Here is a 23,013-nt window from a genome sequence, read left to right as displayed (position 1 = left end):
AAATACTACCAGAGATCCTATGTTTTCCCTAAAGGGCTTAGAGACGCTGGTAAGCTGCTGCGAGAGCAACCAAACGCTGATATTGTCGTGTCTGCCGCTAAAGGCGAGCTTCACTAATTCTGAGGTGCGTCTTTTTACGTCGTCCCCGCAGGCGATGTCATCCAGTATGAGCAAGGTTTGCGTATTCTTGGGGAATTGTTTGTGCCAAAACTTAAGATGGCTGGATAACTCGTTAGGATCCAGTATGTCCACAAAGAAGTCGTCATCTTTCACTCCTATGCCCGTCCAGGTGGGGTTATTCACGTAGGTGGGGCAGAGCAGCACGATGTAGTCGAAGCGGTATCTAAAGGGTCCTAATAGCTGCTCCACGACGAATTGGGTCTTTCCGCAGCCGGTGGGTCCTACTATCAGAGCGTTACAAGGCATGTGATCTGGGTTCATTTATATTTAAACTTATTCGCTAAAATATATGGAGCCAGTGGAAGCAGTGCAAAGAATTGTCGCCGACGCAAAAGATAAAAGAGACACCATAGAAATGCAAAGGGAGGAGATAGACCGGTTAAAAGAGCGCGTGCAGAAGTTGTACGATGAAATGTGCGGTCTGAAGCGTGCAGAATGGTTTGGCGCGCTGATAACGATGGCAACGTGGGCTAAGGAGTCCGTTAAGGACTTCATGCGATATCCCCCGTAGAATGTTAACAATAAGGTTAAATCTTTGTTAAGGATGCCTGGAAACTATTTAAAAAGTGTCTTAGAATGTTAACAATAAGGTTAAATCTTTGTTAAGTCGCCCATAAGCTATTCCAAAAAATGCCTCAGAATGTTGACAATAAGGTTAAATCTTTGTTAAGTATATGTGGAAACTATTTAAAAAGTGTCTCAGAATGTTGACAATAAGGTTAAATCTTTGTTAAGGATGTTAAATGGAGGCTAAGATACTGTTAAGTATATATGGACTGTTTGATGTGTAAAAAGGTGTTCAGCACCAAACAAAGACTGCAATACCATGTTCGGCATGGAGTTTGCACGAAGAAGCCAATTAGTAAGGTTTGTAAGGATTGCGGTAAGGAATTCAGCACCGTTCAAAAGATGCAACAACATCAGGATAAACGCATTTGTGGGCTTTGTAAGGACTGTAATAAGGAATTCCACAACCCCTTCGAAATGCAGCAGCATCTGAAAAGGGGCGTCTGTAATCGAACCAGACAGTGTAGTTTCTGTAATAAGATACTTAGTAGTCGTCAACGTTTACAGACGCACCGGAGAACGCATGAAGTGAATTATAGGTTTCTCTCCCGCGCTTACGACTTGGAAGGCGTGGATTGCTACCAATGTGCGGATTTGATGTGTCGCTGCCCGCATAAAGAGGATTACTTAAGGAATCGCATAGATTACCATAAGAAGATAGTCCGTACTTTCCCCTCTTTTGAACGCGCCGAAGGCGTTCCGTGGACTAAAAGGGAGCATTGGAGGCAGGAGTGCGATCGTTGTGGTTGTGTTAGAGAAGAGGAACATATCTTCAACTGTCTTAACAAAGGTTTAACCTAAACGTCAACATTCTGAGACACTCTTTGAAATAGTTTCCAGGCATCCTTAACAAAGATTTAACCTTATTGTCAACATTCTGAGACACTCTTTGAAATATATGATACGCAATAGCATTTCTTGGGGCCTTTAATAGTAAAGCAGGGTTTGCGCAAAGAGTCTCAAATCCCATTCTTATTTTTCTTGTTGTTTGTTAAGTATCATCAACATTTAACAAAACAACAATAAAAATAAGGACCCCTTTTAAAGGTATATGCTAGCCTACGCAGCCGCATTCTTTGGAGGATTCCTAATCGCCCTTTCAATATATGGACTGTATTACATGCGAACTACCAAGCGACTGCATAATCCCTGAAACCCCCGCAATTCGTGAGGAGAAAAAATACACCTGCCTTCATTGTGGCAAGGTATTCCCCGAAGGATCCTTTGTGGGGCATTGGTGCCCCGCGGATCCTAAAGCGCAGCGGACTTTAGCAGACGCGCTAGTAAGCTGAGGAACAAAGCTTAACTATGCAGAGGACTCTCAGGCTCATACTTGACTACGTCAAATACCCACCTGCCATCCTTTTTACCATGACTCATGACATGGGTAACGTCCTGCCCTTCGATGGCGTACCTTATCCTATCGGGCGCCCAAAGGGTGTATGTTCTTTTTTTATTCTTTAAGACCAAACGCAGGCGGTCCAAGTCTTCAAAGACCACGTAATTCTTTATCTCGTAGATTTCCCCTACGGTCAAATCGCGCCAGTGCGTTTGTATGAACTTTAACTCGTTAAATTTATCCTTATCCATTATACCTATGGAATATTCTCAAATGCGTTGCCAGAGTCTGCGCGCTTTTAAAGCGCTTGCAGCACCACCTACATGGCAGGCGAATTCCTTGTGCATACTTCGTGATCTCCCTGCAAATGACGTCGTAGTCGCTGCTAATCATTACCTTATAACCGTTTTCTTTGTACCTCTGTAAGAGTAGTCGTTGATCCTCAGATAATACCCCGTCGCCTTTTGGGGTCTTCAGCTCTACGCAGAAGCCACGGTAACGTAGGTGTGCATTCAGGATGAGCAGGTCGGGTTGACCGCGTTGATATCCTTTCTGCCAGCACTTTATACGTTTGCCGTCCGAATCCTGCAGTTCGCCTAGACCAGGGGTCACGAGCATTTGGGGGTAAAACCTGCGGATGTAGTCCACCACCTTTTTATGTAGGTCAAACTCATTTTCTATTTTGAATACCAACTTGTTTGGACCGTCGAAGCGCTTGTCTATCGCATACTTACCCGCTTTACGTAACGTTGGAAGGACTTCCTCGAAGACCCAATCACGAAACTCCACAGCTTTGGGTAACTTCGAACTAAATATCAGTTCGTACAAACCAGGTTCGGATATAAACACGGAATGTGGTTGCGTAGTAGGGGAGCGGCGATTTGAAGCCCCTTGTAGATCGACCCATCTTTTCTGGTATTTCTCAGATACGTGTGCTCTAATTGCATCTCTAGGGCGCTCATAGCCCAACGCCAAAGCCACCTCCTTTGCTTTAAAGTACAGTTTGTCGCCTTGCACTATGCATTGCAGTTTGGTTTCGTTGTTTTGAAATACGCGAAGCATATTATACGTAAGGAATATTTTAATAGGCAACGCTTTTTAGCTGATTCATTTCCACGCTTAGCTGCGCGTCCGACACCACGAAAACGTAGCAGTTTATTTTGTCGCCGTCGCCCGCACTGGCGTTCTTGGTGCGCTTGATCTCCAATGTTATGCCATCCTGCGTATTTACTAGACGTAAACCCTGACCATGTAGGTCTTCGTTGTTAATGGTGCGCATGTCGATCCATAACGCATATTTGTCCTTAAAGAATTCCTTTGGGCCAATTTGGTCGCCAAACTTACGCGCGACTTCCCGGTACATGTCCTCGGGCTTTATCCCTTGTGAGTAAACCTTATTAGGCACTCCGTTAATGCTAACGCCTACGTTAGTGATGTTAGGATTAAAGAACGCCTCAGAGTCACGCAATCCTGCCGTGTATGTCTTTGCGAACAGCAACATTATCCCTGTGAGGCTGCGCCTGGGAAGGTTAATGCTTTGGTTGATGACCTCTTCGACGTTGTTTGTAAAGCTGAACGTCTTGTACATCACGACGTGATCGTAAAGGAAAGCCTTCCCGGCGCTGTATTCCATACCGGCGCTACGGGCCAGCTCTTCGCTGTATACCGTTTCGTACTGCAGCTCTAAGTTAGTAACGGAATAGGGGGTTGTCGTGGTAAGCGCAGTGCTTAGCCCACCAATGATGTTATTAGCATCTGCTAAAGTTACTTCAAACTGTAGCTCGGATAACTGTCTTGGGTAATACGCGCCGTGATTCGTAATCACTTCAAAGTCTAATGGTATGACATACTTACTACCATAGGCGGTCTTTATTCGCTTTGCGTCTGCCACTGCGGTTTCTCCGCTGCCGTCAGTAGGTTGCGTTTTCGTAGGTGTGCGGACCTTACGTAGAATGACACTACCAATTCCTTGTTCTATCCTTTGCGCGCGGTCAAAGGCTGTCAACCATAAGTCTTTGTACGTGGTATACAGATCGTACCTATTTAAGTCCAGCAAGGATTCCCCGGCGAACTTTACGCGTATTTTGGAAACGAGGTTTCTACCCACGTTATTGACGACGTAACGCACGTCCGCAGTGTTTGGTTGTATTGCTAGGTCAAACCTTAGCGCCAGGGTGCCAGGAATCAACACTAGGTTATCCGTTAGGCGGGGCACGCCTACGTACAAGGTTTCTCCTGGTTTTGCGCTGCTGGGCGTAAAGGTGACCCGGTGAAAGGTGCGTTCTGCTTTCAGTCCGCCAACCTGCTTAGGTAATACGTTGGGGTTTAACTTTGAGCTTATCATATATAATGGAAGTAGAAGGAACGGATTTTGACCCCCTTACCGAAGAAGGTCAAGTAGACATTAACGACGACGAATTCGACGCATGGACTAAAGGCGCGGAAACCGACCCCCTAGTTTACGACGCAGCCTTAGAAAATAAGTATGGTAGCACATGGGAACGCGCCAAAGCCACCTTAAGAGACATGTGGTCATCTAAAAAGCCCAACGAACCCATCCCCGAGTACTTGGAGCTTCAAAACGTGGAGCAGCCAGAGGCAACCGCGCGGGAAACCGTAGAGTGGGCAACGCAAGAGCTAAGGCAACGTTATTCCCACTTTGATGCTGACGACGTAAGGCTCACAGAACGCGGAAACAAAGTCCTCATAAGCGTTCAAGACCTGAGATTTCCTGACAAAGACCGCTGGACGAAACCACAACCCCTCTTTGATGAGAATGGTGACGTTAGGGGCGACGTCTCAAGATTAAAAGGCTTTCAGCAGGCTACTAGAAGCATGCTAGAAAGGTTGAGAGCCCTAACCGAAAGGGTTGAAATTGAAAAGCGTGCCGAGGAGCTGCAAAGGGAGTTAGAAAAAAGAGACGCAGAGTACGCAAAGCAAGGTCAACTACTCGCTGATGCTGAAAAGAAGTCCGCCCATCAAGATGAAAGAATGAAAGAAATGAGAAACCAGTTGGATAAAAGCCCTGCGCGAAAGAGATAAAGCACAAAGGGACTTAGAAGAAGCTCAAAGCTCTGGCACCTCAACGGAAGCGCTGCGGGAAACGCTGGAAGAAAGGGAGGAAGAATACATGAAGCAAAACCAGCGGCTCGCCGACGCACATAGGAGGGAAGTCGAATACAAAAACCAAGAAATAAGTGAGCTGGTAGAACAAAGAACCAAAATTCGTCGCGAAAGAAACCAAACCCAAAGGGCTCTTAACCTTGCCCTGCAGGAGTTGGACTTAACAAGAGACGACGCTAAGGACCTACAAACTACCATAGCTGGCTCTTTGGTGGAAAGGCGGCGGTTGGTTGCCGAAATTAACACCAAGGAAGAACAAATCCGGCAAAGAGATCAGGCTATTGAAGACCTGGAGGGGCAAATAGAGCGGCAGCAAGAAGTAATCGAGGACCAAACTCGTACCGAAGAGGAAAGGGAGGCTGCCCAAAGGGAAACAGAAGATCTAGAGGTGCGCCTTGCGGAATTACGGGCGCAAAAGGAAAACCTGGAAAAGGAGTTGGGGCTTACCACCAAGGAAAAGGTAAAAAGAGCCCTTTTGAAGTATGGCGTTCCACTGGCATTTGCGGTCGCTATTAGTACCGTAGTAGGAGTCATCCTATCCACGCTTAAGGCTACGGGCGCGGGCGTAAAGAAATTAGGCAATGGGCTGACGGACTTGGGAAAAAAGATGGCAGCCGGTCTTCCTGGGCTGCTGGGTTCGGTTGTTTCCTTGGCACTGAAGGCCGGCGGCGAACTGTTGAAGTTCGTGGGCAACAACATCTGGATCCTCGTAGTAGCTATTGGGGTGGTACTCCTGAAGAAGATGCAGGGTTGATCTTATCCTTGTATATTATGTCGGGCTTATCGTCGTCGGGCGCCCGAGGCGTCCTCGACTGGGGATAAGTAAAGATAGTATTCGCGCCACCTTGATAATGCGGAACTAGCGGTAGTACGCTCATGGTGCTAATGGGTTTATGGTTCCAGGTCCTGTCGGGGTTGTTAAGCAAGTGATTTACATAAGCTACGTAACTACTATGCGAACCGTCTGGGTAAAGTTGTAACTTAACATAATTACAATTAACCACCATTTGAAACGTAACCACGTAAAACACCTCGGAAATAAATGGATATGGCTGCGCCGAGAAATGAGTAGGTCCTCGATTATTGGTTGACGTCCTAAAGGGCGTTAAAGGCTCGTTATTCTCGTCAATTAACCTAAATCCCATGATACTAGCATACGCTTGGCTAACGTCAATGCTACAAATAATCAATGCAAGGCCTTCAACTTCAACCCACATCCCAAGATCGCGCCAGCCGCGATCAGTGTAAGTTCCATCCCTTAAGTAATAAACGCAATGGGATTCCTTTTGATGTGGATTCATATATTTCAGTAAACATAGTTTGCTTCTAAAGACTTATCACCGTAAGAGTGCTTATGGTTAAATGGTTATAAACCGTATCTCTTTGATTTTCCATGCTATTCACGCAAACGCTCCCCGTATCGTCTACGCGTATTTGCAGCTTTACCTTTCCATGGCAGTTAGCAACCATGTGTAAAGTCCAAACCGATAAATTCTCGGAGCTATTCGTTGGCGGTTCTACGGAGAAATGCGTAGGCTCTCTGTTGTTCGTCTTCGCACGCATAGGCTGCAGTATGCCGTTGTCATCCAGGAACCTAAAGCCCACGTTGGCATGGCTGCTCGTGCCAATGCAAATACTACAAAGGATTAACTTCTTTCCCGAGTAGTTCAAGTCTACGGACATGCCCGTGACATCAACCCAAGATGCCTGGTTGTATTTTTTCTCGCCTGTGTAAGTCGTATAGACACAATCTACTCCAGCTACGTAGGGGTTGTTCATCGCCATATATAATAACTCAGACCAATGCTCGCAGCTGCTAAGCCGGCTTTTAATAAGTCATGGTCATATTCCTCTTCTTTTTTAGGCGCTCGGTATACTTCTTTTGTTAGCTGCACTTTCTTAGGCGGTTGCGTATGGTGCACTTTTTTAGGCTGTTCAACAAAGTGCCTTCTAATAGTGTCAGAGTTCACGTCATTCACCCCAAACTTCATATCCTTAGTAGCTCGCTGCAGCTTGTTGTTGTATCCTACTACAGAGCCAGTATTTATAGATAAATTACTAGGCATTAACCAACAACCCGGGGCTACTGCATAGTCCAACCTTGCCTTAGAATTTTGTATAGCTAGTTGGTAACGCTGTACGCCCTTGCTAATGTCGCCCTCCAAGATCGAACTTTCGAATAAGATCAAGGCTTCGGCGCGCGTCTCTTCTGCGGCGCCGGTATTTCCAATTATACTTGATCGGGTATTTACCTGAGCTCCAAGGATAGAATACACGTAAGCTTCTATGCTGCGATTCAAACGGGCAAGGCCGGCTTTGGTTAGTCCTTTACCTTCTGGGGATATGAAATTAAAGTATTGCTTCGTTTGCTCGTCGTTGGTAATTCTAATGATCAGTGGATTAGCCCCGGCATACTTACCACCCTCGTCTTTGAACAAAGGCCCGTCTCTAACTTCCTTAGTGGTCTTAGCATTTGGTTCAAAGAAGGTGCTACTGTCGTGAGTTTCTTTGTGATACCCAGTGTTCCATCGTAGATTCAATGCATGAACTTCCTTATCGCTTAGCTCGTGTCCACCAATCCCCCAATAAGCCCAAATATGCCCCAAGCCATTGTTAGCACCGACAGTGCATCTAAAATCCTTCCCTACAACACCGAACTCCTTACAAAGCCTGTTATAGGCTGGAACGTCGTATTCGTTATCTCTTGGATAGAACGCAGCATCTCCTGGTAATGCAGTAACGCCCATCTCATGCAGTATTCTTCTAACCGTGAAGTGAAAATGAAACATGAATATTGAATTCTTCATCAAGTTCGCACTTACACCGCAGCCGCTAGTGGCACACCAAACCGCAAAGTTTAGTTGCTGCGGCCAATAACGCATGTTAGGACCACTTAACCATTCATGAGATTCCTTAGCGGTGGTATGAACAATGGGCACGTTTTTGAAGATATCTCGCACCTTTAACGGAAAGGAATGGTTGTTAGAGATCCGCATGTTCAATGTCAAATCCAAACTTGGATGTTCATCAAATGAAACCGCGGGTATCGGATAAGTACCGGTACCAAGCAATAATTCCTTTGACCAACCTTGCACGGGTTTAGGCTTAGGATGCTTCAGCTGAGGCGTAGGTTTCAAATCCTCATTGCTGTACATCCTAGAGCCGTTATAGTAAATACCATCGGGCCTTCTTTCGAACTTACTAGGGTCTGCGTGTGGAAACATCTTCCTAAATGCTCTCCAATTCCAGTAATCCCTGTTGTCGTGATGTGGCTGCTCCTCAATATCATTCCCAAAAGCGTCGTACATTAGTATATAATGGATGTTATACCATCAGCACCTCAGTTGTACCCAGATGTTCCCAATTATCACACTACCACTAAGGATACAGGTCCTAACGAACTAAACGCGGAGAATTTCAGGCTTAATAAAGCGAACTTAATACTGGCTTACTTAGAGGGGCAAACAAAACACTATGAGGAGGTCAGGAAAAAGTATGCTAGAGCCCGAAGCATACTACATAAAATCGCGATAACTTCCGGCTCCATGTCCGTGGCGTTAACAGGCACCGGCGTTGCTACCTCACTCACCGGACCTGGAATAGTCGTCGGCGTTCCTTTGGCTAGCGTCGGCGCCGTCTGCGGCATCGTTTCCGCTGTTACGACAGGCATTATAAAGCAATTATCCGGTAAGATATCCAAGCACGATACACATATAGCCCTAGCAAGAGCAAAGGCTAACACCATCGCCGACTTGGTCTCCAAGGCTTTGCGGGACCGCCGCATAGACGACACGGAGTTCTCTTTGATCCTCGCGGAGGAAAAGAAATACGGCGAATTAAAGTCGGGCAATAAAAAAACCATCGTGAAAGATCTTTCCGAGGAATCTCGCAAAAAGATCTACCAGGAGGCAAAAGAGGATCTCCAAAGAAAGCTCGCTCAGTAGACATTTGTTTTGAAAAAAGCGTGACGGGATTTCATCTACACATTTCATCTTCTCGGAATCCATCCTAACAGTGGGTGGTTGGGGTCTATTTTGTAAAATATTTCGTAGATTACGTCAGGGTAATAAGGAATATCCTTATCCAGCCGACAAAACATCCACTCGGCTCTGCTCATATCAGAAACCTCGGGAATAGACTTACCGGTAATTTCAGACAAAAGATAGGGAATAGCTTTGTAATATTTCCCTAGCTTTAATTTTTTCAGCGTTTTCCGTAGACTTTGCGGGGTTGGCTCTTCTAAGTGGTCTGTGATTTTCTTCTTTACTTCATCGTCTAAATATACCGGTCGATAACCTTGGATATGACTCATCCAGTCCCTAAAGTATTTTATTCTCTTATGAGGTGTTTTCTTACGACCTCCATTAGCGTAATATTGCTCTCTGGTAGCATTTGGTACGGCATTACGAATATTCTTACCACACTCGTAACACTGTGCTGACGTGTCGTCTTCTATTTGCATTTTCTTACCACAACACCAGAAACCCTTGGGCTTGGGTATGTTAACCTTGGGTCTTAGACAAATTATACAGAAGTCATTGGTGAACTTTTTACATTCATGCATCGTATATAAGACAAATATCTTAACATAGCAGCAACAAATAACGAGACACGGGCATTTCCCGTGCCGGACCATTCCTTAGACCGCCTATAAAACCCGTAAATCTTCGACATCGACCGCGAGTCCCCCTTACTGCTGCTGATTGAATGAAAGAATGGGAGAATAAATTCAAGAAGGAACAAAGGGAACTGATTTACAATCAATCCTGAGATAACAAAGAGATAAAACTGATTAAGGTCGTCATATTGGTTCTAAACAAACACCCAATACACTACTTCAACTGATTCATCCAATATGGCGGCTATGACGTCATTACCAACAACCCATTTAACACTGTATATCAATGTTTATTTACCATTTCGGACTTGAAATCAGGATTGTTAACGGCATGACAGCTGAAGATATCTCCTGTAACATGAAACGATTTCGTTTTAATGAAATGGTATTTCTATGAATACTCCAGTTTCGAGTTCTCTGTTGCTCAGGGTTAGCCTCGCCTTTGTGTAGAATATTCATGTGTTCCAGTGAAGGTCCGTGGAATTTCAAAGTGTTTGTATTGTCGAAGTTGTACATTCTTTACTTTACCGTTGGTATTTGTGAATATTTAAACACTGACACGAGGCTAACCCTGAATAAATGATCAAGAAACATAGCGGTATTCTACGAATTCGAAAATGGTCTATTCAATAGGTGTATTTAAGTAAATAAATGAGTTACCCAGCGCAGCAAAGAAATCGTTGCCAAGGAAAGGAAACCCAGGTCTGTTGGCCAGTACGATCATCCGGAACTCTGGATGTCCTTTGATGACATTATCCGGTACTTTTAGACCACCATCACCTATAAATACAACAACAAACGTTTGAACTTGCCAGGAATTATTTTCCAGGATTTGCATTTAATGTCAATCATTACTGCCAGGATTTCCTAACACCTTCGATCTAAATCAGAATATCAAATTAATGGCCCAGTTCAGACAATGTGTCAATCCCTTGAGTATTATATTTTTGTCTGGTGACAACGGCCAAGAAAATAATACACTCGTTTGGCAAAATTTGAATGAATATTCCTATTCTCAAGATGCCTAAAATGGGGGGAAAATAAGCACTAAGAAAACGCACTATTGCTTATTATTTTCTTGACGTCATTTCCTGTCTGTTGTGGAATGTTCATCAGTTGAGGTCATCAATTCCAGTCGCAAATTTCCAATTGTATTTTTTCTGGCTGACAGCACATTGCAGTCCATGTTCAATTGCCATTTACAGCAGAAAATAAGATTAACAGACTTTTATCCTCTGACTGAAATCAGTCTAACAAGATGGAAAAGAAATCCACGAATAAAAGATTGACAGCTATCAATCAAACTTTATTACCTTTAATGATCCTTCTACCATCTCCCAAGACCATTTCTCCACTCTCTACCAGTGACTTGAGGATACAGGTCACGTGTGTAGGTGCCTTGTCTGCCTCATCGACCACAAGCACGTGACCATATTTCACAGCACGGACCTGTGAGATAGTATAAGTCACTTAGAAAAGGATTCAAGTTATAAGATATATATGATCCAATCATACTGCACTAAGCTAATGATTGTCCAATGAGAATGCAGGGACACGGCACGGTCATGGAAGTTAATTTATAACATGAGTGTACCAATCGCAAAATGCTATGTTAATGGTCATCCAATCAGAATGCTAGGACTACATGGCATGGTCACGGTACGCAATTCACAACACCGTTGAACCAATCACAATGTACCAGGTTAATGTACTCTAATGGTCAAGTTCTGATAACATTGTGACTCACCAATGGCGAATCTTCATAGATAATAACACCATCTTGTACAGTTGGTTGTAAAGTGAGAGACTGCACAGTAGTATCCCTACAATAGAACAATAAAAATTCAAAAGCTGCCCTTCACGTGAGGTTATTTCTAGGAGTGGGGGATGGAGGGCCCTAATTGCCTCACCTTTAGCCCCCCTGACCAGTTTTCCACTGCAAGGGTATTAAAGCGCGGCAACTATAACCGGGGTCACTTAGACAGCGAGAACCAATTAAATTGTAGAATGAAAAAAAAAAAAAACACATACAAGTTACATCAGGGTCAAATTACCATTCTTGTGCAGTCTAGGTTTCTGATTGGCTCGACTACCCAAAGTTGGAATGTATTGTTTTCATTCTAGATCTTGGTTCCTTTATCTAAGTGTAAAAATGAAGTCGTTGCATGAATCTCAGATGAATGAGAAAAGACACAAACGTTTACCTGTGTAGCTGAATGTATTCCCTTGGTCTGTTCAGAAGGTGAAGAAATCTGTCAACTATTTTGTTCTTACCAACACCCTGAGAAATGAAACAAGAGAATCTTTAAAAATCTCTTTGCAGATTTGGCATCTTTTTACTCCTCAGCCCTGAACGGTCTGAAATAGTAATTTTTCGATTTCATCTCTGTGTCGAGAAATAAAATTATATTATGTTGGATTTTAATGGATAAAATATCACCCTCAGTGATTGTGTTCATATTATTTTATTGTCAAAGAAATAAAACTTCAAGATAATACAATTACAAAATAATGCATTATAACACAATAAAGTAGTTAAGCTGGTAAAGTGCATACCATATTTGCCTGAAAAACTTTGTAAGAAATTACACGAATTTGCACAAATTAGTAAGTTCAGTAGACCTCAGTAGAGTGATCACAGTAGAGTAAAAACACTATAAGTGTGTAACATAAATACCACTAAATACTGCTAAATTATGTTAATCCTATTGTTTTCTATTGTTTAATTAGCACTATTTACTACTAAATAGTGCAAAGTGTTGCACACTTTTAGAGTTTGTACTCTAATTCCGTGAAACACTAATTACTAAATAGTACAAAAAAGTGCTAGTTAAACAATAGAAAACAATGGAATTTGCATGAAATTGTGCTATTTAGTATCACTAAAGTTTCACGGATTTACTGTGGTTACTCTAGACCGTAGACCTACAAAACTTTGTACTAATTTGTACAATTTCGTTAGTTAACTATTTCACAGATATATGGTTTGTACTCTATAAATTACAAGTGCTGTACGATTTAGCACAAGGGATTACCTGGTTGCCTACTAGCAGTAAGTGTTCACCAAGAGCGAAATCCTTCAGCATATCTTCCATTATACTAAGATGCTGAAAAGTAATGTTCAAGTGGACAATGCAATTAACTTTCTTTAAATTAGGGGTGTACCATTCTTTTTTAGCCTAGTCACTCCTCAGACCCCCTCCCTGGATTAAGTGTGCCTTCAATTTAGCAAACCCTGATACAAACTCTTGGCTGATCTAAGTCAGGGTGCAGGTAGCTTACAGATTTTTTGGAGTTTAACGTGTTTAGCAAAGGAACACTGGAGAACCTGAAGAAAAACCCTTAATTCAAGGGAGAGATCTGATAAATTCTCCTCACATGTGATACTGAGTCCAGGAATAAAACCCGATATCCCTGAGATTGCTTTTATAAAATCTCTTTTTTGGATGATTTTGCAGGGGAGTGTCTCTTTCTTATCTCAGATAAAGTTATATCTACATACCTGTGGTATATTATAAAACAACACATCAGGGACCTTGGTCTTGTTATCAGGGTTGTGCACAGCTATGGTGGTCTGTCCAATCTTGAGATTACCATCCTTGATTTCACCTAACAGAGATGAATTCAGTGAGTTAGATGTCACAAGCCAGTTCATGTTTAAGTATCTATGACAACTCGGCCACAACTGTGTCTGCTTCTAAAAAACTTAGGCTGTTCTAGGATGCTTCCAAGCACTGCATTCTTGTTTTAGCACTTAAACTCAGACCATGATTTTTTAAACATTTTCAATGGCAAGATGACCAATCATGGTGGATCAAACAGTGGTTATCTCCGGTGTAATACAATTTATGCTGCTCTTTTGTTCTATCAACTGTGACTCCTTCTATAGATTGGGGGGGGGGGGGGGGGGGAATGCGATGTCTGCTATGCTGTAGGGAAGAACTCTTCTCGGACATAAATAACATAAACAATGATTCTCTTTTGTTAAATGAGAACGAGCTGTTTCTGGTATTTATGAGTCTGCCCAAAATGTTAGCAGTTGCAGTAGCAAAATATGTCCACAACTGCTTTATAAAAAGATCACATACAATACAGAATTAATATAGTATGTTGTCTTCTTACCCAGACTAGGCAATAAATAGTTTATTGTACTAAATAGGTTAAATAGGTGAATCTATTATAACATAAGAAAACCTACTATAAATCAACAATTATAACCTTCATACGTTAATGTTTATTCGGGTAAAATGTCAATGTATTTTCTTATACTCAATACCGAATAAAAAAGTCTGTCTGTCTGTCTGTCTAAATTTTATTACACTGGAGATAGGTCAATTGAAGTTTTCACCATGGCCTTTTCAAAATGCTGTAAGATTATATACGGTACATAATTTAGTTATTGTTCCTGGTGTTACTACACACAAAGGCAATTAATAACCCTTGCATGTGAAAAGCCCAGGATTTTGTCTTTCTCACAATTTTGAGAACCAACGAGTATGAAATAAACAAGTAGTTCTGGTTTGTGGTGAGAGTTTGGTAGTCCAGACAATATCTATTTCTTTCTCGCTGGGGATGATATATCCTGGTAGATACCACAGGGCTCAAGATAATGCTAGGTCTTGAAACTGACAATGTCTGGCCAAAATTAAAAATTTTCAATTAAACAGCCATGCCTTTTAGGCCAGTCCTTTTCACTGGTCCGATTGACTGGTCACATAACGGCCAGTAAGTCACCGACCACAATGACTTGCCAAATTAGCTTTAGATCAGTCCTTCCTTATTTCTGGCTCAAGGTTACTGGTCAAAAATAACCGGCAAGGCAAAGATTTGACCGGTCAAGTTTCAATTCTGGATTTGGGGATACTCATATTTTCTGACCTACAAATAACTCGCCATAGTAAAAAGAATAAAATAATCCTTCTCACTTGTGATGGAATTTGTTGAATATTCTTCTGTTTTGTCTTCTTTATTATTCTCTTTTGTTATGCCAGCTTCTTGCAACTCTCTTTCTAAACTTGCACCTGCTAATTTTGGTAGAAACCTGAAAAGGAAACATTGAGGCTGTCAGTAATCATACCCAGATTACAATGGGAATTTGTGCCTGAGAAAGAAATCTTTAGGGTAGGCATTTTTTTTACAAGTAGAAATTTCTAGCAATGTCACAGATCAAGTGCCAGATCCAAGGTGTTTTCAAAAGAGGCACCTGATACCTAGAAAGCCAGTAAATAGTTCTTTATATTTTACATTACTCTTTACTATTATTTTTTTAAACTCCAAAGATGGTTGGCTACCTTTAGGTACCAGGGGCTGTCTAGCTCTAGCACTTCTTTGTCATATTTTGTAGGAGAGAGCATCTACATGTGTAACGCGGGGTATGTATAACACAAGCAGCCACATTCATTCCCATGAGAATAAAAACCAGGCTTATATTAAGTAAATAGAGGGAGTGAGGAGGTGTATACAAAGTTATTTAAATTTATTAAACCTTGTCCCTGGTGTTTACTACACACAAAGGCACTTAATAACCCTTGCATGTGAAAAGCCCAGGCTTTTGTCTTTCTCACCATTTTGAGAACCAACGAGTATGAAATAAACAAGTAGTTCTGGTTTTAGGTGAGATTGATGGTTAGAAAATAACAATGTAGCTACAAGAGTGGTTTGTACTCAGGTGTTGAAGTTTGGTGTGAAATGTGATTGTCCAGATGAGTGTAGTCTTGAGAAAGACTGTTGGTGGTGGTGACTGACATTTCGACAACCTGAGTGGAAGTCATCCTCAGGTTGATAACTCACCGTGATAAACATGCTTTGTTGATTGAATGCTCCAAAGACTCTGCAGGAAAGCTGGCCAATCTGTGTGCGATACGAAGTAACTGTCGTGTAGAAAGCGATGATGAGACTGAAGAAAGCTGCAAATTAATAAGGAAAATGACATGATTTTAAGTCATTTTTCTATATCACGCAACATCAACAGAAGTTAAACTTTCATATTTTATCCCTAAAACAACACCAGGGCTGATCAAAGGGGCCAGCTAACTCACCAATCAACTTGAATTTAGCATGTAAGGTTTTGCAGAGGGAAGAAGACTGGAAAACCCAGTGCTGAGTCCAGGAATCAAACCCAATTTAGACCCAGGAGAAAAACCCTTGAATCAAGGGAGAGACCTAACATACTCCACTCACATGTGATACTGAGTCCAGAAATCAAACCCAATTTACACCCAGGAGAAAAAAAACATGAATCAAGGGAGAGACCTAACATACTCCACTCACATGTGATACTGAGTCCAGAAATCAAACCCAATTTACACCCAGGAGGAAAAAAACATGAATCAAGGGAGAGACCTAACAAACTCTGCTCACATGTGATGCCGAGTCCAGAAATCAAACCCAATTTACACCCAGGAGAAAAAAAATCACGAATCAAGGGAAAGACCTAACAAACTCTACCCACATGTGATGCTGAGTCCAGGAATCAAACCCAATTTAGACCCAGGAGAAAAACCCTTGAATCAAGGGAGAGACCTAACAAACTCCACTCACGTGATACTGAGTCCAGAAGTCAAACCCAATTTACACCCAGGAGAAAAAAAATCACGAATCAAGGGAAAGACCTAACAAACTCTACCTACATGTGATGCTGAGTCCATGAATTACACCCAAGACCCCAGAGGTGAGATGCAAGTGTGCTACTTCTATATATGCCACCCTTGATTCCCTATAATATTCCACAAATCTGGGTGCTCTAGCCATAGATAATTTTACTTACAGTAAGATCTTTGGCATTTCTTAGTTTGTCTGTCAGATGCAAGAGCTTGTCCATAGGCTCCTTGGGAACACTTGGGACCTAATTATGATGACAGAATACACGTCATTTCTTGGGATACCGATACCTTGTAATTACTAAAACCATTAAAATTTTTATTAAATGTATTAACAACTTTCAACTTGCATAGTGATTTTTACAGAGGGAGTAAAATACCAAACCTGGAGAAAAACCCTCTTGGCAAAACTGAATTGAACAACACAAACCCTACTCAAACTCTTTATGTTTCATTACTATCTATCTTACACCTTACCATGCTATATATCACATCTGCCTCTTCAATTCTGGAGAGTGGAGACACTTTATGAAATAAAAACATGGATAATATTTCTGAGTTAAGCCACTGTGGCTGACTGCTGCCGACGATGGGTGGCTCTGCTAATCCAATGAGACGAAATGATGGATGGATGCAAAAAATACCCCTAAAAAATAATTAGAAACACATTAGATAACTGCAGAGGACTCGAATGAAATGAGAAAGACAAAATGGGAAAGGAAAGAGAGGAAATAGGGCGGGACAGAATGCGATGGGACTAGATACAATGATAATTTATAGCGTTATTGCTCTTGCTGTTGCAGTTATAGGATGGAAGATGGGATGACTAAAAGAATGGGATAAGTGGAATAGGATGGGATAAGCAAGTATAGCATATAGAGGGTATGGTATTGGAAGGATGAGACAAGATGGAATGAGATAGCAAAGGAATGAGAATGGAATAGAAAAGTTAACAAACCTTGCATTTATCTCTTCATCATTTAAATTGAGTTTGTCTTTCAATGCTTGATAGCGGTCATGACTTATGAGTCGAGAGCCATCATACAGCTGAAGCTCACGATCATGAACTACTCTGAATAACCAAAACAACAAGAATGAAATGCTTATTATATGATGTCATGTTACAAGAGAGAGCCAAGGATGGTTTGTTAAAATGTGTAATTCCAGAAATTTTCCATTCTCTCTTGATTGAGAGGTTGTTCCAGGGTTCAATCTGTAAGTTAGCAGTGCCCCTTAGATCAGCCCAAAGGTTGTTTCAGGGTTTGATCTGTGGGTTAGCAGGAAGTTAGCAGTACCCCTTAGATCAACCCAAAGGTTGTTTCAGGGTTTGATTTAAGGGTTAGCTCTACCTTGAATCAGATAAGCCCTTCCCCAGGGGTTGCTTAAGGGCTCAATAAAATTTGAATCTATTCGAACCCTACATGAAACCACCATGATAACTGTAAGAAATTTTGATCAGCCAGATGTTTACTGTATACAGCATTAGCTTACCTATGAAGAACAGCTAGTGTTCCAGGGTTGACTCTATGTAAGCCATCTAATTCTGCAATATGACCCTCCAGAGCAGCAGTAACAAGAGGAGAAGGTCTCCAGCTTGTATCCCCATTAGCTAGGGTTATTCTTTGTTGAAGGAGATCACGTGAAGTCATGTCCTGGTATAGTACCACTGGTTCTATTCTGTAGCCAAGTATGTTGGCAAACTGTCGTACAATGACTGTTTTACCACAACCCTTGAAGAATAAAACAGGAAAGAATCTCAAAATATGCAACTAATTCACTTATTCATGTGAACGATTGAATAGATGGATGGATAAAAGAGAGTATAAACGAGAGTAGAGCAATGATTGTGAAGGGAAAAAATAAATAATGTATAGGTGGGTGGAAGGGTGGGTGGGTGGTTTGATGGAGGGAGGGAGGGAGGGAAGGAAGAGAGGGAGGGAGGGAGAGAGAGATATAGGGAGGGAAGGAATTTACTTTAAAGATATATTGTTTTACTCTAAATAAAATTATCAGGACTGTCTCTGGTCAATGCAGCCATGCAATATGTATCAAAACATTAAACATGTACCTTTGGTCCAACTAAACAGAAGTCATGAACAGAGTGTGACTGTAGCATATCTGACAGCAGATTACTGTGATATGGTGTCATTACAAAATCAACCTGTAAAATAAACCAGAAATAACTACCACTATTAGCCAGTATTAGAAGGAAAAATATTTTAAAATGTTTTAAAATGTTTTAAAATGTCACTAAGCCATAAGCGAATTAAGGGGTGCGATCAATGGGTCTGGCCCCTCCTCTTATTATTGGTTAGTCATAGAGGTTCCACTAATGCTGAAGTTTTTGGTTGCCCTCTCCCTAATTCATAGCGGTCCCTCTAAAAGGAAAAAGAAAAAAAAAGGAAAAAAAAGGGTGCAAGGAAAATTATCTTACCTCGGCATTAGCATGTTCTCCTGTTTTGATTCCACATGGTACATCAATCATAGTAGAAACACGATTAGTTTTCTTTAACTGGACTGTCGCTACAGGGTTAGCTGTACCTACAGACTGTTTCTGGACCATTTCAATGTGTGTTCTTTGTTTGGTACTGTGCTTATCCTCTAACTGGAAAGTCTGCAATTAAATAATAATAATGAAATCATAAAGAAACCACTAACTTAAACCTGTCTCAGACCCTTCCTCTATCCCTAAAGATCTTTACTTTCCTAGGGGAAGGTTGGGATGTTTTCTAAAATAATAAACAAAATTCAAATAAACAAATTCTTAACTTAATGATATAGAAATATAAATTGTGTCACTCCAGAAACTTTCTACACCCTACAGTACCTTGTAGAAAATTTGAAAAAAGTCCCCCCACCCCTCAGGAATTTCCAAATTTCTTCCATACAAACCTTGTAATTTTGTTTTTCCTCTGACCCCCCACCCCTAGGGAATTTCCAATTTCCTCCATTGTGGGGTATGGATATTATCTCGTGTATGAGAATATATATGAAATACTGCGGTTGTAATGTATCAAATTGAGCGGATCCTCGCAGTATATGAATTAACTTATGCAGCTGCAAATTGAAAGACTGTATACCTGTATAGCATCTTGGACAACTTTTTGCCCCTCGGCACCCAGTATCAGGTCATGTGGGTACAACATATAAACAAGGTCTTGTATAGAATGTTGCGGTTCTCTTTCCTGAAATACAAACACATTAAACCATACCATAAGTAATAACTACATACTCTAATACTGTATCTTTTTATTTCAATTCATTATTGTCGTTAACCTTCAAAATCAGAAACCAAAGTGCTTACCAAAATGTTAGCAATCTTGATCAAGTTGTGCATGGGAAAGTCTGGTAAACCAAGACCTGATAGCTCAGAAGACTGTAGTGTTTGTGCAAACGACACCAACTGAATAAGCCTGAAAACAATTTCAAAATAATTAATAAGATTGTAATCAATAATCAATAATTAATAATTAATAAGGTTGTAATGTAATTTCAAAATAATTTTAGAGTCACATTTAGAGTTTTATAATACACTCTACAAAATTACTCGATTCTGATTGGACAAGAACAGTACGATTAAATCCCTTATAGTACACTCAACAAAATTAATTGACTCTGATTGGTCGAGAGGAGTACAATCATAGCGTTAATTGTACTCTGTAGGAGTACCGAATTAAGTCGCTATGGCAACACGGCCAAAACAATTATTTTCTATCATTTTGTACTTAAAAAACATATAAATAAAATTTTAAAACCATAAGAACTAATCTTTTTTATGCATTTCAGTTGCGCGATGGACTGAAAATCGGCCGCCAAATAGACAAAGATGAACGGCGTTTCTTCGCATTTTTTACTGAAATTTTGTTGAGTGAACTATAAACAAAAAATCGCACGATCTTCTCGTACAATTTGGAATTAATAGACACTCGTAATGTTTTGAAAGTTGTTTAATTGCACTCGCCTAAAGGCTCGTGCAATTACAAGAACTTTCAAAACATTACTCGTGTCTATTAATTTCCAAATTGTACTCGAGATCGTGCGATTTCCTATACAAATTGAACTCTGTAGAGTCTCAATTAAATTCCTCAATTTTGTTGAGAGTATTATAAACACAAAATTGCACATCTTCTATGTACTACGATTTGGAAATTATAGGTACAAAAGATGTTTTGAAAGTTTTCAAAATTGGACGAGCCTTCTCGAGATTGTGCGATTTCCAAATAAATGTACTGATCAATATTCAAGGTAATGAACTGAAATGCAGTATTTACATTATTATTTTATTGTAATACTCACTTGGATTGAGGTATCTGAGGTGTCATAGCTTGAAGGCCAGCTAGCTGATCCTATGGAATAAAAGCATGCAGGAAGGGACATAAGCATAAAAGAAGTTAACGAGAAACATGAGCCATAGGCAAGTGCTTCTCACACTTCTTAAGTGCTTACAGTGCTTTGTAAGTGCTTTATTACTGAACTGGGCACAGAAAAAACTGTTTTAGTCTTTTATCATATAGCTACTAATTGTTTTTGGTATTGAATTTATTTACACAAAAAGAAAGATGGTCGCAGGATCTAGCAGCACATTGTGCGTGCAGATTCAAGATTCAAGATAAATTTATTAATGCCAGTAATATTACAGATTTTGATTTAAAAGATATATACGTTTACAAGCTGTAAGACATAGGCTAATTATAACAGAAACCTGAATGACACAATTAGCCGATGCAGATGGAGTCAGCTCTGTGCTCTGTTCACTAAAAAAGCACAGTTTTCGACCAATCAGCACGCGTATACTATCCTAACTATGTAATAAAAAGTTCTTAGCAATACCTTATAAGGTAGCAGTTGGATATCTCTGGCCTGGAATCTTGATCTGAGTGGCGGGTCCAGTGGGTTTCCTTGGTATTGAGGTACAGGTAGTCCAAGAGCTATCACTCTAAAGTCTTCACTTACTCTCACTAACTTCCATGCATCAAGCTCTTCTTTTGTGTGCTCCTAGACAAACAAAAAACCCATTCATCTTTCCATTCATTCTCACTTATTCACTTTCCAGGACTCAATATAACAGCTGGACATCGATTTATGTCCAGCCAAAATTTCATTGAAACTTGTCTGGTCAAATCTTTGCATTACCAGTCATTTTAACCTCAGTAATGTTGAGCCAGAAAGGAGGTACAGTACAGTACAGTATGACCAAGCTAAGGCCTAGGGCAAACGTCGAACTTTCCATGCACCAAACTTAATTACATCAAAGAATGCCACCTCATTATCACCTGATATCCATTGTTTTTAATGAGTTCGGTGCATGGAAAGTTCGACGTTTGCCCTAGGCCTAAGACTAACTTTAACAGTGATTACTGTATAACTGGTGACTGACTGGCCATCATTTTAAGCCCTGCCTGCTGGTTTGCTAACTAACCACTAATCCATACATTTATTCATTATTATCATCCATTGCCTAAATACACATACCTTCAACAAAGCATCATATCTGGTTGCAGACATTAAGAACCTTCCGTCTTCAAGCTGCATCTCTCTATGCACAACACAATAACAATAATCAAAATGAATCTTTCACAAATTCTAAACTTTTAGGAATGTGAAGCTGGAAGGGATTAATCACCATCATCAACTTAGGCATCATCATCATCATCATCATCAATTCATGAAGCAGCCATGTCGAGGTTAGGCAGGGTGAAATATGCTCATGGAAATAAACATTGTGATATGTAAACAGGGTCTATTGAGCATCATCCTCATCATCATTATAATCATTGATATCGTCGTCATAGCATATCATCATCATCATCATCATTGTGTATCATCATCATCACTACCATCATTATCATCAAGTGTCATCATCATCATCATCACTACCATCATTATCATCAAGTGTCATCATCATCATCACTACCATGCATTATCATTATCATCATGGATGACAGAGAAAAGTCATTTCATGTCTAGAAGAATCACCTGTTCTCTAGTAGGTTGTTCAAAACAGGCAAGACATTTCGCTCAGCTTTTTCTATCCCTTCCAGCACCAGAATCCTGCCATCTACTGCAGCCCTTACTGCACACTGATCAACATAGAATGCTGAACCAGAATGGATTTCTCTCCTTTGTTTTAAATCTGACTCAGTTGTGTCTCTTGTCAAGGCCAAATACTCCATTTCTGAATTGGTCAGCTCCTAACAAAAACAAAGTTATATCAATTACTGTGTAGTTCCAGAAATTATCCATCCCCCCAACGGAAGGTATTTTTCAAGCCCCCGCCCCCTTCCACCCCAAAAAATTCCAATTTTCTTTGATACAAAGTCTGTAATTTTTTTTTTAATCCAGACCCCCACCCCCCTTCGAAATTCCAAAATCCTCTGTGGGTTGGGTTGGGGTCATGGATAATTTCTGTGACTACACATTCATAAATATTACATTATCATTGATCTATCAAATATTACATCTCAACTTACCAGGTATTGCATGGCAAGAATTCTTCTCAAAGGTCCTGGTGGACCAATCAAAAACACATCCTGACCAAGTTTGTCCTATTAAAGAAAAGTACGTTATGATATTATAATTTGATATTA

The 23,013-nt window shown here is 40.8% G+C and overlaps 1 protein-coding gene across 1 annotated transcript in view; it reads right to left on the bottom strand.

Annotated features, from left to right (window-relative positions):
* Window positions 1-23,013, bottom strand: part of LOC116303508 (von Willebrand factor A domain-containing protein 8) — a 51,456-nt gene that overhangs the window by 27,176 nt on the left and 1,267 nt on the right. The window contains exons 4-25 of the mRNA XM_089032182.1: window positions 22,897-22,971; window positions 22,403-22,617; window positions 21,899-21,962; window positions 21,257-21,421; window positions 20,723-20,772; window positions 19,731-19,839; window positions 19,507-19,611; window positions 18,861-19,040; window positions 18,495-18,587; window positions 17,918-18,156; window positions 17,385-17,498; window positions 16,904-17,072; window positions 16,594-16,671; window positions 15,618-15,733; window positions 14,753-14,868; window positions 13,330-13,436; window positions 12,863-12,934; window positions 12,032-12,108; window positions 11,575-11,650; window positions 11,141-11,276; window positions 10,488-10,607; window positions 10,126-10,178 (exon numbers count right to left, since the gene is read on the bottom strand). Coding sequence (XP_088888308.1) covers window positions 10,126-10,178; window positions 10,488-10,607; window positions 11,141-11,276; window positions 11,575-11,650; window positions 12,032-12,108; window positions 12,863-12,934; window positions 13,330-13,436; window positions 14,753-14,868; window positions 15,618-15,733; window positions 16,594-16,671; window positions 16,904-17,072; window positions 17,385-17,498; window positions 17,918-18,156; window positions 18,495-18,587; window positions 18,861-19,040; window positions 19,507-19,611; window positions 19,731-19,839; window positions 20,723-20,772; window positions 21,257-21,421; window positions 21,899-21,962; window positions 22,403-22,617; window positions 22,897-22,971 — 2,529 coding nt within the window. The remainder of the gene's footprint in view (window positions 1-10,125; window positions 10,179-10,487; window positions 10,608-11,140; window positions 11,277-11,574; window positions 11,651-12,031; window positions 12,109-12,862; window positions 12,935-13,329; window positions 13,437-14,752; window positions 14,869-15,617; window positions 15,734-16,593; window positions 16,672-16,903; window positions 17,073-17,384; window positions 17,499-17,917; window positions 18,157-18,494; window positions 18,588-18,860; window positions 19,041-19,506; window positions 19,612-19,730; window positions 19,840-20,722; window positions 20,773-21,256; window positions 21,422-21,898; window positions 21,963-22,402; window positions 22,618-22,896; window positions 22,972-23,013) is intronic.

The sequence above is a fragment of the Actinia tenebrosa genome, unplaced genomic scaffold (assembly GCF_029948245.1).
Source record: "Actinia tenebrosa isolate PJP-AT-01 unplaced genomic scaffold, QUT_ActTen_1.0 PGA_scaffold0__85_contigs__length_37466705, whole genome shotgun sequence".
Lineage (NCBI taxonomy): Eukaryota > Metazoa > Cnidaria > Anthozoa > Actiniaria > Actiniidae > Actinia > Actinia tenebrosa.
This window is presented reverse-complemented; position numbering and strand designations above follow the sequence as displayed.